Genomic DNA, 15,936 nt, shown 5'->3' on the forward strand with positions numbered 1-15,936 from the left:
AATAAATCACATTTTTGAGGGCCTAAACATGCTCGAAATCTCATGAAACTTTGCACACGCGTCAAAAGTGGTGAAAATGTACATCCAATATGGGTTTCAGAATTAGGCGTGGCAAAATGGCCCGATAGCGCCACCTACAAAAAATCAATTAAGCGCCGTTCGAGCTACGTTTCACGTACGAGTATGAAATTCGGTAGACACATGTAAAAGCCCAATACCTACAAAAAAGACCTTGGGGGGCAAAACCTGAAAACCCAACAGGAAGTGTGATATATTGAATTTTCTCTGCAAAATTTTTGCCATTTCCAGACCTTGTACATTAACGATCTACTCCTAGAGATTTAATCAGATCAACATCATATTTGCACAGTCTAATCTAAAGGCCTTGGTGATGTTAAATTGCGAAGATCTTGAGTTTTCCCTGAAGGGCGTGTCAGTGGCGGCCTCACAAAATTCGATGGTTCGCCATAAAACAGGAAGTTGTTGTAACTCGGGCATACAATGTCCGATCTGCCCCAAACTTCAGATGTTTGATAAGAGTCCTGGCCTGAAGACATGGCAAAATGGCTCGATAGCGCCACCTACAACATTTCAACAAAGTGCCCCTCCCGCTACGTTTCACGTACAGGTATGAAATTCGGTACACACATGTAACAGCCCAATACCTACAAGAAACCTCCTGGTATTGAAACAGACATTCACTTTTGTCCACTTGCCCTCAGCTTCTTATTCTTTAACATCAGCAGTTTATGCAACTGGCCACAGACCTACGTTTTCTCCAATTTTCCCTCAAAATGTCTCTAGGAAAAATGTGATACAAAGAGCAAGAAGAGTTAACAGGACTAAGACTAAAGTTAATGATGGGACACTAAAATGGACAAATATCATAGACCCCATTTGGAAATGTTTATTTCACAAACCTAATACACCGACATTTAGCTCTTCAAACCAGTTAAATTTAAAGTTAAAATGGGATGCATTTCCTTGACAGCATGGATACTAGTCAAATTGCCTTCCACGTTCTGTTTTTAATGGTGCAACAACAAGCACAGACAGTTAAACAAAGTAGCTTATCCAAATCTACAGAAGCGACATGGTTAAGACCAGTTAATGTCACACTCTGGAAACAGTTTATAAAGACCCCTTTCATGAGTGAAGGTTAAAAGTTTTAAAAAAAAAGGACAAGTTTAAACCATTTTAGACCCATTTACACCTGTATTTAGCATAGTCCACTTGTGATTGGACTGATAAACGCTTTAGTACCAGTTGTGTAAACAGGCCCTCAGACAGCAACTCAGGTGTGATACACCAGTTAAGGGACTAAACCAGCTTTTATTAAAGCTTCAGTCTACTTTTTAATAAACAAGAAAAAAGGCTGGTCACAATTTGGGATTAAAAAGGACAATGCAGGTTGAGACTGATTTCATTGCAGATGCAATGCTGTACTTGCATGACTTCGGGGGGGCTTTCTTACCAAAAAACAGAGGGACTTGGCATGCGTGAATATCAATACAAGCAGTTATGTTAGTCCAGCCATAAAGCCACAAGTAGAGACCAAAACAGATTTGATACCATTAAGAACAGGGACCCAGGTTAGCAACTGGAACTTGGCAAATAGGTCAGGTTTGGGCAGAAACTTGGCTTGTTTAGTTCAAGTCAAGCATAACCTTGAAGCAAAAAAGGGAACTCTGGTTTAGTAGTGTAGCCCAATAAATCAAACTGAGAACAGTCATGAAAGATCAATACCAAAGAGACAGTTGAGTTAAGAAGTTTATTAAAACTACTAAAGTCACATGACCAGGTTAACTTCTCCACTAGACACCACAGTTTGCCCACTAGAGATGGTCTTGACGTTAGCATCTCTTCCTGGAAAAGAAATGGTAGAATTGTGAGGCATTTAAAAAAAACAAATTCTCAAGGTTCCTGAAGTCAGTTTACAACAAGCACTCACTTTTCCTAGTGCAGCTTTGCTCACAGGAGCCAGAAGAGGGATGGCACACTGCTGTACTACAGTGGATGAAGATCTAACAGAGGGGGAAAGGGTTAAGCCACAGAAAGAAAAACACCTAATATTAAGGATTCAGGAAAAGCTGCAGAGCATACGGTTTCCTGTAGAGGAGCCAGTGATGCTGGGTCCACAAATGTGAACATCTTCACAACAAAGCGCTTGTAGTGGGTTGGGAACTGAAGACCAGAAGATCCAGCCACTGGAACCAATGTGGTCAGGTAACGGTCATCCTGGTAAGGGCATCTGAAAGGCAAAGAGGCAGTCAGAAATGCCTTACAGCGCACTAGATGGATAAAGACTGGCCTTACTCACCCATCAACCAGAAGGTCCCACTGGGGTAGACTGAGGGGACTGGGGGTTGATGTCGCCCAGCAATGTCCCAGCATTAGGACAATGTTGGGGTCGGTCCTCTCCAAAATGCGCACCTCAACATACACAGGCTCCCGCAGGACTTTTGTGACCGGATAATCAGCGTCACCGTAGTAGGACGTGTATGCCTCATCCCCTGAGAAAGAAAATCAGCGTTTAACCAGAAACTGCCGCAACCTGGAGTTTTAGAAAATACTCATGCATACTTGGACAGACACTTACCTTCAGCACAGCCTTTGGTGACACACTGACCATTTGCCAGTCTAAGCTCAACCCTGAGGGGTCCAGGAGCCGCTACTGGTGGAGGTGCAGGAACAGTGTTGACCTCCACAACCAGAGCTTCCACAGAAGTAGCAGAGTACCTACACTGGAAGAGAAGCCTAGACAACAAATAGTGAGCTTGTAGCCTTGTCAAGGATTAATATTTTTTTCTAAAAAAAATACCTACTCAAAATGGCTGTCCCTTGTGATGGAACCAAGTGGTCCGACACCCACTTCATACGAGGAGGTCATTCGGTTTTCATACACCACATATCCACCGTCCTCCTGCAAATAGTAACTGTTGGCATCCAGTCCATTCCAAGCCATGCAGAACAGAACCACAAGCAGCTACTCACCATCATGCTTGTGCCACATGCAGTGACAGGGAACTGGTATATAGCAAAGGAAGGTGTGGATCCCACAGGACTGCAAGATGGGTCATTTCCACCCAGGAGATGGACTGAATCCAGGCTCAAGCGAGGTAGTGTAACATCTCTAGCCACCACTACCACAAACTGACCATCTCTTATACACTGGACAGTCACTGGCACAAGAGCAGGTTATTACTGAGGAGTGGTTTAACGTGAACACCTTTACATTGACTCACTCTTACCTGCCCTCCCATAGTAACACTGCTGTCCGTTAAAGCAGCAGTTGATAGCTTCACACTCAGCACCACTGATACCAGGTGGGCCACATTGGATCTGCTCATAATCAGCTACAGCACATTTGTCAAGGGGCTCTGCCTGCGCCACTGGCTGCTTAGACTGAAACTGCTGAGGAAACTGTTGACTAGCTTGTTGTTGAACCTGCTGAGGAAACTGTTGACTAGCTTGTTGTTGAACCTGCTGGGGAAACTGTTGACTAGCTTGTTGTTGAACCTGCTGGGGAAACTGTTGACTAGCTTGTTGTTGAACCTTCTGAGGAAACTGTTGACTAGCTTGCTGTTGAACAGCTTGCTGTTGAACCTTCTGAGGAAACTGTTGACTAGCTTGTTGTTGAACCTTCTGAGGAAACTGTTGACTAGCTTGCTGTTGAACCTTCAGAGGAAACTGTTGACTAGCTAGCTGTTGAACCTTCTGAGGAAACCGTTGACTAGCTAGCTGTTGAACCTTCTGAGGAAACCGTTGACTAGCTAGCTGTTGAACCTTCAGAGGAAACTGTTGACTAGCTTGCTGTTGAACCTTCTGAGGAAACTGTTGACTAGCTAGCTGTTGAACCTTCTGAGGAAACTGGTGACTAGCTTGTTTTTGAACCCGCTGATCAGTTTGCTTTAACATCGGAGCTTGAGGATACTGGGGCAGATTACTCCACTGTGGAACAGCATGACAAAAAGCACAAAACCACACACAAAGTGCCAGCAATTGAACAGCACAACAACTTCCTGCCATCGTTCAACAGCTAGTCACACTGTTGAGATCTTCTTCTTCTTCTTCTTTAAAGTTATTGGCGGTTGGCATACCAATTTGGTGCATTACCGCCACCAACTGCTTGGGGTGTGGAGCTTCAATGCGGATTTATATGCTAATAAAAAAAAAAAAAAAAAAAAAAAAAAAAAAAAAAAAAAAAAAAAAAAATTGTAGTGTTGTTTTTAAATTCTATCAAATAAACCTGTTTCTTTTAAGTACCTAATGAGAACTGGCCATACTGATGGTTTTGATGTAGAAAAAGAAAGTAAACCCTCTACTGATAATTGTGTATAACCTAATTCTTTGACTTGTTCTAATAGTATAGTTCTTTCCATGTTGTATGCTTCACACTCTAGTAATACATGTTCTACAGTTTCTCTCTTGTCACAGTTAATGCATAGTCCCGTTGCGTGTTTCCCTAAACGACTGAGATTATGATTGAGACCTGTATGTCCAATTCTTAACCTTGTGATCACTGTTTCTCCCCTTCGATTCCAACCACCCTGTCTCCTTGTTGTCACTTGTTTCTGTACTTTATATAAAAAACGACCTTTGATCTCCTTATCCCATTGTTCTTGCCATAACCCATTGATTCCTGATTTAATGACACTTTTCACTTCCATTTTACTCAATGGAACTATCCATTGCAGATCTGACTCAAGAGTCTTTTTAGCCAAACGATCAACTGCTTCATTACCCTCTATTTCAACGTGAGATGGGACCCACATAAAACTCACTACAATATTAAGATTTTGTAATCTATATAGACTATGAAAGATTTCATAAATCAAGTCAGGCCTACAGACAGATTTGCAGTTTGCAATACTTATTAATGATGCCATTGAGTCTGAGCAGATAATATATTTATTAGGTCCAACCTCCTCTATCCACGTGAGTGCTAGTAAAATAGCTAAAAGTTCCACAGTGTAAACTGCTAAATGATCTGAAGTTCTTTTAAGTATGGATTTCTGAAAGTGTGGTATATATACTGCAGCTCCCGTCTTTCCTGTATTTGGGTCTTTTGAGCCATCTGTAAATATTTGAATACTATTATTATAATTGAGAGCTAGATATTGCTTTACCAGATCGTTCATCCCACCATATTCCTTGCATTGTTTTAATGTATTTGCGATTTCAAGGTCCACAACTGGTAATGGAAACATCCAAGGGGGAATAGTAGGTAACGCCACTGCACAGCTGTTAGTTAATTTAACTAGTCCCAGTTTCTCGGCTTGTCCGTTTCCCACCCATCCAAAACTATTAAATTGCTTTCTTCCATGCTCCCAACATGAATTTAACACTGGTTTAGTTGGATGACCCTGCTTATGCCCCTGTAAGTTTACCCAATATACCATGGCAAGCTGAAGACGTCTCAGAGATAAAGGCATCTCCCCAACCTCCACCTGTAGAGCTGGGATTGAAGAAGTCTTGATTGCACCACTACATAGGCGGAGGGCTTGTGTTTGGATTAAGTCAAGCCTTTGCAAATGAGATTTTGCAGCTGAACTAAATGCAATGCATGCATAATCCAATGTTGATCTAATTAACGCAATATAAATATGTTTAAGAGAGTTCATACTGGCACCCCAACCACTTCCTACCAGGCATCTCATAACATTGACTGCCTTCTTACACTTGGTAACATTTTTCTGTATATGATCTCCAAATGTCAACTTATGGTCCATCCACACACCTAAAAACCTTATACTTTGAACCTGCTTGATTGATTGCCCATAAAGAGTAATTTGTATTGCAGGATTATTACACTTCTTAGAAAAACAAATAACCTGTGTCTTGTCCACAGAAAACCGAAAACCCCACCTATTTCCCCAATTCTCAACAATGTTGACTGCTGTCTGTAGCTTTTTTCCAACAAATGCTGCATTACGACCCCTTACCCATATTGCCCCATCATCTGCATATAAAGACCTCCCAAGTCTAGTATCAACCTCTGAAAAAACCTCATTAATCATGATATTAAACAAAATAGGACTACATACACTTCCTTGTGGTACCCCATTTTCTATAGAGTAAACTTTAGAGTAAGATACTCCAACTCTTACCTCTATAGTCCTGTCCTTCAGAAAATTCATAATCCAGTTGAACATTCTTCCCCCAATTCCCATGGATTCTAATTTAATCAGAAGACCCTCTTTCCACAACATATCATAGGCCTTCTCCACATCAAAGAAGACAGCAGCTACCAGTTCCTTTTTAGTCTGAGCCTTCCTGATTTCATCCTCCAAGCATATCACCGGATCCATAGTTGACCTCCCTCTACGGAAACCACTTTGTTGTGGTATTAGCAAATTCCTACTTTCTAATATGTAAGTTAACCTGTCAGTGACCATACGTTCCATTATTTTACATAAATTAGATGTTAGTGCGATAGGTCTATAACTAGTTGTTTCACCTTTATCTTTACCTGGTTTCCCAATTGGGATAACAACAGAGTGTTTCCATGCTGATGGCAATACCCCTAACTCCCATACCTTATTATATAGCTGCAGGATCACCAACTGCGCTTGAGGATTTAAGTTTTCAACCATTTTATAACATATTTCATCCTTACCAGGAGATGTTTCTCTGGCTCCTACCAAAGCTCTTTTCAGCTCAAAAAAAGAATAAAAATCATTTACTGTTCCATTAAAATCTTCCTTTTCCATTATGATGTTAGAGTGCTCTCTCATTACTTCATCTCTACCTTTCATTGCATCAGGTGTCAGATTTGTAGAACTATGAACTTTTACAAATGTTTTTGCCAGAGCCTCCGCTTTATCTTTATTTGTTATCATAATTTTGTTATTATATTTAATAGCTGGCAATGTATACTCCCTCCTAATTCCTCCCATCCTTCTTATCATGTCCCATACTTGACTAATATGCGTTTCTCTCCCTATATTATTGCAAAATTGCTTCCAGTAATTTTGTTTAGCTTTTCTAATCGTCCGTCTAACTTCTGCTTGTGCCTTTTTGTATTCTATTAGGTCATTAAAAGAGAAGGATCCTTTAACTTTCCTAAAAGCTCTATTTCTTGTCTTAATTGCTTTATTGCATTCCTCTGACCACCAGGGAACTGTCTTGTGTTGTTTTAATCCATTTCCTTTACCAATAACTTCTTTTGCAGTGGAATGCATGATTTCTACTATGTTTGCATTAAAATCATCTATACTATCATATCTGATTTGACTAATTCCTTCTAACCTCATACTACATATCGTATTATAAAGTGCCCAATTAGCATTTTTTAATTTCCATCTAGGGAAACCCATTTCCTCCAACTGAATTGGTCCCACTCCTATTTCACAGACTATTGGATAATGGTCACTACCTACTGTGGAATCGTGTACAACATCCCACTTACTAATTCTTGCTATTTGTTTAGAGACCAATGTTATATCAATTGGAGATTCTAACCCTCTTGCTACATCTACTCTAGTTGCTCTTCCATCATTCAAACAAACTAGATCTTGCTCCTCTATAAATTCTTCCACCACACCTCCATTATAATCAGTGTGTGTACCACCCCAAAGTGTGCTATGAGCATTAAAATCCCCACACCAAACGGTCTTATGTGATTCTTCACCAATTATCTTTTCTAAAGTTTCTTTACTTAGTTTCCCACATGGATTATAATAGTTCACTATCCATATGTTCGTTTTTCCTATCCATACTTCAACTACAATCGCCTCAGAATCTTTACTTACATTTATAATCCTATATCCTATTCCCTGTTGAACAAACATAGCTACACCTCCTCCAGTACCACTTTCCCTGTCCCTACGTACAGCCACATATCCATGTAGTATAAAATCTAAGTGAGGCCTAAGCCATGTTTCTTGTACGCAAATAACGTTTGGTTTCTCACTCCTTTCTTCAATATACTTTTTAAATTCCTGCCCGTTAGAACAAAGACTCCGAGCATTCCATTGCAGAATTACAATAACCATTACGATTCTCCACATGATGACTGAATTTCCTGTGTCCCTGCTATGAGTGTTTCATTTATTGCATCTACTGTTATTTCCCCCAAATTAAGGTATTTTTGTGCTGCCTTTATGATAATTTTAATCCTCTCTGTTCTGCTTTGTGTTTGAGCTGAACAATTGACTACTTCTGCCAGAAATGCTACAAACACAACACTATCCACTCCAATACCTGGTTTGGTTGCTGTAGGGCTATCATCTCTTCTTGTCCTGTTAGGATTCTGATCCTGTCTCTGTTCAGCCACTCTCGTTATTGGTGATATTATCTCACTTCTTTTTGCATTAGTTACTTTAATGGCTTCAGCATACGTCAACTTTCCTTCAACTCTGATTCTCTGTACTTCCGCCGCTCGTTTATGCGCCTCACATCCTTTATACGCAGCACTATGTTCGCCCCCACAATTGCAGCATTTGTTTTTTGTACCTTCGTTACATTTGCCATATTCATGATCTTCTCCTCCACATTTACCACACCTCTGTTTGCCTCTACACACCGCTGCTACATGACCATATCGTTGGCATTTAAAACACCTTAGGGGAGGCGGAACATATGTTCGTACCTGAAAACTCATGAATCCTACTTTAACTCTTCTTGGGAGCACTTCCTCTTGAAATTGCAATAGTATAGATAAGCTCTCCTGTTTTGTTCCATTCTTGAAATACATCAATCTCCTAGCCTTCACTACTTTAGCTCCTGATACATTCTCCAAGATTTCTTCAGATGTTAAATCTGTTGAAATCCCTGTAATTACTCCTTGCACTGTTTTCTTTTGTCCCCAAACAAAACATTTAACTTCCTTTCCTGCCAAAGTTGTCATTTTAATCATATCATCTCTCTGTTTGGCGTCAGAACAGGTAATCATCAAGCTACCATCTCTAAGTGGTTTAACATTCACAGTACCTACTTTGTCATGTAAGGCTTTCGTCAGTTTCAATGGGTTAACAGAACCAGGAGAATCAAACTGAAGTTTTACCTTAAACTCTTCCCCTCTATTTTGAGATGAAACTTTACTGACTATACTCTCCACATCCGAATCCCAACGATTATCATCATTAAGGTTTTTCTTTTTCTTTTTCCTTTTGAAATTTCGTACTATTGTATACCATTCTCCACTGTTAGTTTCTCCAGCATTTTCTTCTCCCATCTCCACCTCACCTCCCACTCCTACGTTACTTCCTGCCATCTCTGCTCCACACCCCTTCTCCACTCCACTTCCTGCCATCGTTCAACAGCTAGTCACACTGTTGAGATGATGCCCTTTGGTCTTTTTGTATTCTACAGATTTTGTCTAATTAACGATAATCCCTCCCTCTTCATTAACAGTCATGATTCTCCAGACTTGCCCAAATGGGAGCTTATGCTACCAGAAAATTCTCATTGGTTCTCAAAATTATACGCATGTGATGTATCTTGACTCCAATTAGTCAGATGTGTCATATTGAAGACAAATAAAAAGGTTCATGCTCAGGTTTGCTACTAGAGCTTGCCCAAAGTACTTTGGCTAGATGTTTGGTGCATTCCGCTTCGCTTGTAGACATGCTGAAATATTAACTAGCATTACTACTTTTACAGTATCTTTATATGGCAGAAATAGTAAGAGTAGTCTGTAGTTCCAAATTTAGCAACACACTCACAAACCTCCCTAAGCACTTCCCCACGGGGCAATCCCTGTCGCCAGTTTGAAGTGTTCCATAAGTGGACAAGGAAGGTTTATGTGGACAGACCCTCGACTCCTTGATTATGACAGAGGGGACGAGTCTACTCATATATACTTAGCAGTGTTGGGAAATAACTTAACCCTAACCCTACATGTTAGGCGTGGCAAAATGGCTCGATAGCGCCACCTGCAAAACTTCAATTAAGCGTCATTCGCACTACGTTTCACATACAAGTATGAAATTCGGTACACACATGTCCAATACCTAAAAAAAGTCCCTGGAAGCAAAATCTGAAAACCCAACAGGAAATTAGATATTTGGAATTTTCTCTGCAAAATGTTTGCAGTTTTTGCCATTTCCAGACGTGGTACTTTGACAAACTCCTCCTAGAGATTTTATCAGATCAACATCATATTTGGTCAGTCTAATCTTGTTAGATGTTAAATTGTGGCTGGACAAAGTCTGATGTTTCACCATGAAACAGGAAGCTGTTGTAAGTCAGGCATACAATGTCCGATCTCCCCCAAACTTCACTTGTTTGATAAGAGTCCTGACCTAAACACATCTACATGCCAATATTCAGTTAGTCATAGCGCCACCTTCTGGCAGAAGGAAGTGTGGCACAATGAAGTGAGTTTGCCATATTTCTCCTATATTTACCCGCTTAAATGCATGTCGCCCACTATTCGCCGTTTTCCTGAGGCCACCAGGTGGCGGTGCATGTGCGAGGGCCCTTTCATCGCTGCTTGCAGCTTTAATTATTATTGTGATTTAAATTATTGCCCCTGATTCAGTAAAGAACTCTTGTAATAAAGTTGCAGTTGTTGGGACAAAATTTAAGTATCAACGCCACTTAAAAAGGTGCACTCTAATCCTGTTTACATGAAATAAGCCGCTCGCACAGGTTTCATCTTACAGACCTGTTGCTATGACAGCAAGTTCAGGATGAGCTTCGAAGAACCAAACAATCAAAGATCATGCCAAATCACCAACAATCAAATCCAGCTAACGGAGTTGCGATGTACGAAGAACGGACCCCAGGTTTGATCTTACGGACCTGTTGCTATGACAGTAAGTCCAGTATAATCTGTGGCACACCGCGCCAGAGCAATTTCAGTTAAAAAGTACAGTATACACATTTTTATTTTACATTGAAAATGCCCAATCATTATATTAGATAAGACCCTATTCTTTATCTGAGATCATGCAGAGCCTCTGAAACTGTATTATTTGGACCTTTACCTGTTGGTTGCCACAGAAGTCCGTTATATGGAGAAAAATCCTGGAATGTTCTCTCAAAAATACCTTCATTTTTTTTTGACTGAAGAAAGGCATGAACATCTAGGATGAGAAGGGGTAAGTTCTAATTTTGAAGTGAACTAAGCCTTTAACACAGGGGAGATACAGATTTGACTTCCTTTTGGAGCTCGTCTCTAGCAGCCAGTCGATGAATTGCAGTTTAAGTCACTTCAGTGTTGGCTTCAAGAGAGACTGCAGGATGTTGCCTCTTAGCGTGACCCCCCAAAAGTATCTACCAAGCACCAGAAAGGATGTGATGCCATTGAAATGCCCTTTAGTGTTGTAACAGGCTTAGCCCTACAAAATATCAGTCCCCACACAGGCCAGTAGTAAAAGGCATTTTGTGGTGCATATTTGTACAGTCAAATCATGTAGATACGTTTAGTATTGTGCCAGTAAGGACCATACACAAATCTATTAAGATCACTTTTATTAAATCACGTGGCATTTCCAGTTATTTTTGGCCATGGTCCTTAACATTGATGGGGCCGACAGACGCCTTTTCCCATTGTAGATCTGATGAACAAATGATTAGTGAGAACTAAAGCCAGGAATGACAATAACAGTTATCAGAGTTAATCCATACCCGTAAGCAGCCGATCACTTCCACTTCTGACGCTACAAGTGGTGTCACAGCAGCCACACACCTGGTCAGAGTCATCTGCGGACACCCAACTGACAAGAAACACCCTCAGTTAATTTGACGACAACTAATTTACCTGTACACCCATCTAGCAGACAACATACCCATTAGCAGAGAATGAACAAGCTTTTTGCTCAGAACTTGAGGTTGTTGCAGCCGCCTTCAAAATGCATGTGATGTAGACCTGCAAAGACAATTGTTTGTTCACCATGGTAGCATATCATACAAAGAGTTGCACAACTAAAACACACGTACCAGTCCACTGTCTGCTTGCTGGAACCTGAACGCCTCTAGTTGAAACCGTAGCTTATCACCTTGAGTCCGAGGCATAAAGTGAGACGTGGAGCCTGTGAGCTTGGCATCAACCAGACACCTGTAAACAGAACCCAGTTAGAAACCCTGCAACCCTTCTGGAAGCTGGTATACATGAGGTAGCACCTCTTACCCATTATTCTCAATAAAGGAGTATCTGGGGACAGAAGCAACATCAGGGACTGCAGTAGCCACGCAGCTGTCCACAAACACACGGACGGGAACATGGCTGTACAAACGCACTGATGCTTCAAGATTGATCATGTCACCCAGGAAGTACTGGTTAGAAGGTCGCTCAAATATCCAGTCATCTGCAAAGAAAGAGTCTTAGCACAGGGTCACAAGCATGCCACAAATCAGTTTGGGATACACCAACCAGTCATGAGCTTGAGGGAGAAGACAAAGACTTCCTCTGCAACCTTAGTTGAGGCATATGGGATCCAAGTGGGCATTAAGGCATCGCTGCTCACATTATGTGTTCTGTAGGAGTTAAACAAGCGGTCATCTCATGCCCATAAATGGTGGGATCAGATCCAGCGAAGATCTTATCCAGATCCTACCTTGGATAATGACACTCGATACCAATCACCGCAATACTGCTCCTTACAATAGGAACACCATATGAAACCTCTTGTGGGGTGTAGATAATGTTGAAGGTATAGACAAGCTCATCCTCAGTCACCTAAAAAGAAAGTTAATTGAAAACGATCATGGATGTTTTTGAACTGTCCCTGTGAGTAACGGCAAAATAAAACCCCACCATTGATGTGCTGCTACATCCATGCAGTTCAGACTCAAAGATGAGCACTTGAGCAGAAGGATCCTCTCCAGTTGCAGTGCAGCCTCCCAGTGTAAAAGCAGAGGACAACAGTGGGTGCCCAGTCCCAAAGAAGTCCTTCATCACTTCCACATATACCGAGCTCTCTCCACACTGAGCAGCTACACTGTTGGCAGGGACAGGATGCGGCAACTCAAAAGGAACGTCGGGTTGCTGTGGTTCCTCTGGTAGACTTGGAAAGCTCCACGTCAGTTTTGCCACTGGACCCTGCAACAGCTCTTTTGATTGAACACCCATAAGATCTTGAGAAGGCTTTCCAAAGTCAGGAAACGTTTGTGGTGCAAATCCAGGTTTACTGGGAACCACAGACATCCTGGAATCAGCCTGTTGAGAAGCTTGAGCCAATGTCCTAGGCCTAAACTCACTTGGACTGCGATTATGTGCTGCTCTTGCTCTCCATTGTGCATCAGAAAATCCAAGAGCAAGAATAAACACCAATCCAAATCCAACCTGCCAAAACCCCATTATTGCCAAGCTTGTTTCAACAACACTTTCGGGTGCTACCATCCAAATTTATACAGATGTAAATCAGCATGGCTCCACCTTTCTCATGACAGGCATCATTTTTCTCTGCACCTGCCAATTTACTCAATCAATATATCACAGGTGTAAGTCATTGATTGTTTATCACTCAGGATCAAATGAAGTATCAAATAAGGGCAGGTTATTAGTAGCTAAACCAAATGATTTCTTATTTTCAAGAATTCTCTGAAACACAAACAACCAAGTCTTTTTTGCGTCTTCCTTTTTTATTAATTCAGAAACATGGCCACAGACAGAATTGTACACTAGAGTATCCAAAATAATAAAGTTGAGAATGTTTATAGTCAGGTTTAGAGTGTAAGAAAACGTTCTTCCCTCACATTGACAGCAATCTTAACAAGCCGGAACTGAAATGGAGCAATTTTGAATAAAAGGATAAAATGAAGTACCAAATAAGGGCAGGTTATTAGTAGCTAAACCAAAATGATTTCTTGTTTTAAATATCAAAATGACAGATCTGGGGTCCATTCTTCGTACCTCTCTTAATACATCTGAGATGATTTGACAGATCCCAGATCTTCTAATCATGATAACTGATCTCTGGCTAATTTGGTTCTTCAAACGAATTTGCGGATTGGATTAAAATATCTGGATTAAGTTATCTAAGGCTCCGTCCACACGAAGCCAGAGCTTTCCCTATCCGATCTTTTTTTCCCCCCTCGTTTCAAGAAATATCATTGAAAATAGCATTGAAAAGACTCAAAACGATGTAGTATACATGCCAGGTCAGTATGTGGCGCTGTAATCCTGCCACAGAAATACACTGAAAACAGAGAAGAAGAGTTGTGGCTGAAAGGGGTACAGCAACGGTCGTAAGTGAGACAAAATCTCACAACTAAATAACAATAAATAAATGTGCTACTTACCAGATTAACGCTTACACCTACCCCAACCCTAAACCTAACTTTACAATAATGCAAATACAGTAATTAAATGACGCAATGCCCAGTGCCCTGAAATTAATGCACTGCTCAGAGTAACTGTACAGCATGTGTGTAAGACTGCAATAACATTATAAAGTCATTATTCTATCAAAAATAAATCTCTGTTTCTAATATTATTTTGAAATACATTTTTAGGGCCCGAGCACCAATGGTGTGAGGACCCTATTGGAATTGCTCAGCCTATTATTCTTCTTCTCCCAAATAAATCACATTTTTGAGGGCCTAAACATGCTCGAAATCTCATGAAACTTTGCACACGCGTCAAAAGTGGTGAAAATGTACATCCAATATGGGTTTCAGAATTAGGCGTGGCAAAATGGCCCGATAGCGCCACCTACAAAAAATCAATTAAGCGCCGTTCGAGCTACGTTTCACGTACGAGTATGAAATTCGGTAGACACATGTAAAAGCCCAATACCTACAAAAAAGACCTTGGGGGGCAAAACCTGAAAACCCAACAGGAAGTGTGATATATTGAATTTTCTCTGCAAAATTTTTGCCATTTCCAGACCTTGTACATTAACGATCTACTCCTAGAGATTTAATCAGATCAACATCATATTTGCACAGTCTAATCTAAAGGCCTTGGTGATGTTAAATTGCGAAGATCTTGAGTTTTCCCTGAAGGGCGTGTCAGTGGCGGCCTCACAAAATTCGATGGTTCGCCATAAAACAGGAAGTTGTTGTAACTCGGGCATACAATGTCCGATCTGCCCCAAACTTCAGATGTTTGATAAGAGTCCTGGCCTGAAGACATGGCAAAATGGCTCGATAGCGCCACCTACAACATTTCAACAAAGTGCCCCTCCCGCTACGTTTCACGTACAGGTATGAAATTCGGTACACACATGTAACAGCCCAATACCTACAAGAAACCTCCTGGTATTGAAACAGACATTCACTTTTGTCCACTTGCCCTCAGCTTCTTATTCTTTAACATCAGCAGTTTATGCAACTGGCCACAGACCTACGTTTTCTCCAATTTTCCCCCAAAATGTCTCTAGGAAAAATGTGATACAAAGAGCAAGAAGAGTTAACAGGACTAAGACTTAAGTTAATGATGGGACACTAAAATGGACAAATATCATAGACCCCATTTGGAAAGGTTTATTTCACAAACCTAATACACCGACATTTAGCTCTTCAAACCAGTTAAATTTAAAGTTAAAATGGGATGCATTTCCTTGACAGCATGGATACTAGTCAAATTGCCTTCCACGTTCTGTTTTTAATGGTGCAACAACAAGCACAGACAGTTAAACAAAGTAGCTTATCCAAATCTACAGAAGCGACATGGTTAAGACCAGTTAATGTCACACTCTGGAAACAGTTTATAAAGACCCCTTTCATGAGTGAAGGTTAAAAGTTTAAAAAAAAAGGACAAGTTTAAACCATTTTAGACCCATTTACACCTGTATTTAGCATAGTCCACTTGTGATTGGACTGATAAACGCTTTAGTACCAGTTGTGTAAACAGGCCCTCAGACAGCAACTCAGGTGTGATACACCAGTTAAGGGACTAAACCAGCTTTTATTAAAGCTTCAGTCTACTTTTTAATAAACAAGAAAAAAGGCTGGTCACAATTTGGGATTAAAAAGGACAATGCAGGTTGAGACTGATTTCATTGCAGATGCAATGCTGTACTTGCATGACTTCGGGGGGGC

At 40.8% G+C, this 15,936-nt stretch overlaps 2 protein-coding genes across 2 annotated transcripts; both read right to left on the reverse strand.

Annotated features, from left to right (window-relative positions):
- Positions 1 to 1,934: 1,934 nt before the first annotated feature.
- On the reverse strand, positions 1,935 to 9,256 carry LOC307140109 (zona pellucida sperm-binding protein 4-like; the record flags this gene model as incomplete). The annotated part of the gene is made up of 8 exons (XM_079839353.1): positions 1,935 to 2,024; positions 2,104 to 2,251; positions 2,321 to 2,513; positions 2,600 to 2,757; positions 2,826 to 2,923; positions 2,995 to 3,182; positions 3,252 to 3,342; positions 9,008 to 9,256. The coding sequence occupies 8 exons, from the start codon at positions 9,254 to 9,256 to the stop codon at positions 1,935 to 1,937; spliced, it is 1,215 nt and encodes a 404-aa protein (XP_079695479.1).
- A 2,310-nt stretch (positions 9,257 to 11,566) lies between these two features.
- On the reverse strand, positions 11,567 to 13,096 carry LOC307140110 (zona pellucida sperm-binding protein 3-like; the record flags this gene model as incomplete). Its single annotated transcript, XM_079839354.1, has 7 exons — positions 11,567 to 11,666; positions 11,739 to 11,818; positions 11,890 to 12,007; positions 12,080 to 12,257; positions 12,323 to 12,426; positions 12,507 to 12,628; positions 12,707 to 13,096. The coding sequence occupies 7 exons, from the start codon at positions 13,094 to 13,096 to the stop codon at positions 11,567 to 11,569; spliced, it is 1,092 nt and encodes a 363-aa protein (XP_079695480.1).
- Between the last annotated feature and the right edge of the window lie 2,840 nt (positions 13,097 to 15,936).

Source organism: Gobio gobio, assembly GCF_949357685.1.
Source record: "Gobio gobio genome assembly, chromosome: 16".
Taxonomy (NCBI): domain Eukaryota; kingdom Metazoa; phylum Chordata; class Actinopteri; order Cypriniformes; family Gobionidae; genus Gobio; species Gobio gobio.